Source organism: Pongo pygmaeus, chromosome X, assembly GCF_028885625.2.
Source record: "Pongo pygmaeus isolate AG05252 chromosome X, NHGRI_mPonPyg2-v2.0_pri, whole genome shotgun sequence".
NCBI lineage: Eukaryota > Metazoa > Chordata > Mammalia > Primates > Hominidae > Pongo > Pongo pygmaeus.
This window is the reverse complement of record NC_072396.2, coordinates 73,417,471-73,420,246: the sequence shown is the minus strand read 5'-3', so window position 1 is coordinate 73,420,246 and position 2,776 is coordinate 73,417,471. Positions and strand designations below refer to the sequence as shown.

The window sequence follows — 2,776 nt, the reverse complement described above, 5'->3', positions numbered from 1 at the left end:
TGCCCATGTGAAAATTCGTTTCCCATGTTTCTGCTCACTTACACAGACTTATATGTTCCCCCTGTCATCTATCTCCAGGGGCCTGGCTCTTCATCAGTAAACTTGGATGTTTCCTCATGTTCTCCCTCCTGCAGTCATTTCAAAGCTGTTAAATAGTAATCTCGCTGGGCCCCAGTTTCCCAATCTGTACAATGAGTGGGTTGGACTAGGTCATCGTAAAGGGCATTTCTAACTCTTTCAATCTCCCAGATGGGAGGAGGGGCAGGCCCCACCTCCAACTCCACCTCCTTGGATATGCCCTCTGGCTGCCAAGGGGAAGGGTGACAGAGTCAGCTGAGCTCAGCTTCAAGGGGACCAGGTAGGAGATGTGCCAACATTCTTGGGCAAGGGTGGCAATGGGGCTCCTGGGCTGTAGGCAGTCAGTGGGGAAGGTGTCATAGATAAATGCCATCTGGAGACACTGTGACCAGGGCACTAGGAGAGGCGAAGGCACTGTGGGGAGAGACACTCCTCTTCCAGGGGTATAGCTGTGATGACGAGTCAGAAGACACTTTGGGTCTGGGTATCTTCCCACTTTGGATAGTGCTGGGAGGCCTCCACCCTCTTCAGCCAGCCAGGCTCTTAGGGACAGAGTGAGCTGCAGAGTGAGAACAACCCAAACACATGGGCTGCCTGCCTGAGCCCCAGCACTGCCTGCTGCCCACCACTTCCCAAGCTGGACCAAGGGAGCTTGGGTAGGGGCCAGGCTAGCCTGAGTGCACCCAGATGCACTTCTGTCAGCTCTCCCTAGTGCTTCAACCACTGCTCTCCCTGCTCTCTGCTTTTTTTGCTCCAGCTCAGGGATGGAGGTGGGCAGGGAAATCCTGCCACCCTCACTTCTCCCCTTTCCATCTCCAGGGGGGCCATGGCCAGTACAGAGTCCTCACTGTTGAGATCCCTAGGCCTCAGCCCAGGTCCTGGCAGCAGTGAGGTGGAGCTGGACTGTTGGTTTGATGAGGATTTCAAGTTCATCCTGCTGCCTGTGAGCTATGCAGTTGTCTTTGTGCTGGGCTTGGGCCTTAATGCCCCAACCCTATGGCTCTTCATCTTCCGCCTCCGACCCTGGGATGCAACGGCCACCTACATGTTCCACCTGGCATTGTCAGACACCTTGTATGTGCTGTCACTGCCCACACTCATCTACTATTATGCAGCCCACAACCACTGGCCCTTTGGCACTGAGATCTGCAAGTTCGTCCGCTTTCTTTTCTATTGGAACCTCTACTGCAGCGTCCTTTTCCTCACCTGCATCAGCGTGCACCGCTACCTGGGCATCTGCCACCCACTTCGGGCACTACGCTGGGGCCGCCCTCGCCTCGCAGGCCTTCTCTGCCTGGCAGTTTGGTTGGTCGTAGCCAGCTGCCTCGTGCCTAACCTGTTCTTCGTCACAACCAGCACCAAAGGGACCACCGTCCTGTGCCATGACACCACTCGGCCTGAAGAGTTTCACCACTATGTGCACTTCAGCTCGGCGGTCATGGGGCTGCTCTTTGGCGTGCCCTGCCTGGTCACTCTTGTTTGCTATGGACTCATGGCTCGTCGCCTGTATCAGCCCTTGCCAGGCGCTGCACAGTCGTCTTCTCGCCTCCGCTCTCTCCGCACCATAGCTGTGGTGCTGACTGTCTTTGCTGTCTGCTTCGTGCCTTTCCACATCACCCGCACCATTTACTACCTGGCCAGGTTGTTGGAAGCTGACTGCCGAGTGCTGAACATTGTCAACGTGGTCTATAAAGTGACTCGGCCCCTGGCCAGTGCCAACAGCTGCCTGGATCCTGTGCTCTACTTGCTCACTGGGGACAAGTATCGACGTCAGCTCCGTCAGCTCTGTGGTGGTGGCAAGCCCCAGCCCTGCATGGCTGCCTCTTCCCTGGCACTAGTGTCCCTGCCTGAGGATAGCAGCTGCAGGTGGGCGGCCACCCCCCAGGACAGTAGCTGCTCTACTCCTAGGGCAGATAGATTGTAACATGGGAAGCCGGGAAGTGAGAGAAAAGGGGATGAGTGCAGGGCAGAGGTGAGGGAACCCAATAGTGATACCTGGTAAGGCGCTTCCTCCTCTTTCCCAGGCTCTGGAGAGAAGCCCTCACCCTGAGGGTTGCAGGGAGGCAGGGATATCATGGGTGACCTCATCTCTCATAACCCCTTCAGTTGCCGACTGTTTTTTAGCCAATGCCAATCTTCTACTCCTTTCTCGTTGTTTCCGTCCCTTCCTGGGGCCATTGATCCTACAATCTTCCTGAAAATCTTCCCCAGTCCTCTTTCCCTGTCCCATTTCCCCCACAGCCTCCTATAGCATGTGTTTCTCCAGCCAGACCAGAGTATTCAGCTGAAGGGGTGGATCAGGCAGAGTCGTCTCAGGATTGGCCTGACGTATCTGATGGTGATAACCAGAATCAGGAAGTGGAGGCAACTTCCATATCACAGATGCCGAGGATGTGCCATATGTAGCACCCACACCGACTTCCTGGTTCTCCCTCAAAGACAGCATAGTCTTGCTTACCAAGACGCTGGAATAGGGTGTGATCCCAGGGAGCCTGCATGCCAGGGTCCCCGCTTGTAGCTGGGGGCCTGATACTGTTGAACTGGTGTGCAGCATGAATTAAAGTCCTGTGATAGGGTGGGGACCTTAGCTGATAACAGCCTTTGGGACAGGAATGGGACTGGACCTTCTTTATGATGTTTGCTGAGAACATGTATATGACAGCTCTCCTGTACTTAACAAAAGGACAAGTGGATGGCT

General features: G+C 55.1%; 1 protein-coding gene across 1 annotated transcript; it reads left to right on the top strand.

Moving 5' to 3' along the window:
• Positions 1–322: 322 nt before the first annotated feature.
• Positions 323–2,364, top strand: P2RY4 (pyrimidinergic receptor P2Y4). Its single transcript, XM_054470745.1, has one exon. The coding sequence runs from the start codon at positions 905–907 to the stop codon at positions 2,000–2,002; it is 1,098 nt and encodes a 365-aa protein (XP_054326720.1). The 5' UTR covers positions 323–904; the 3' UTR covers positions 2,003–2,364.
• Positions 2,365–2,776: the final 412 nt, after the last annotated feature.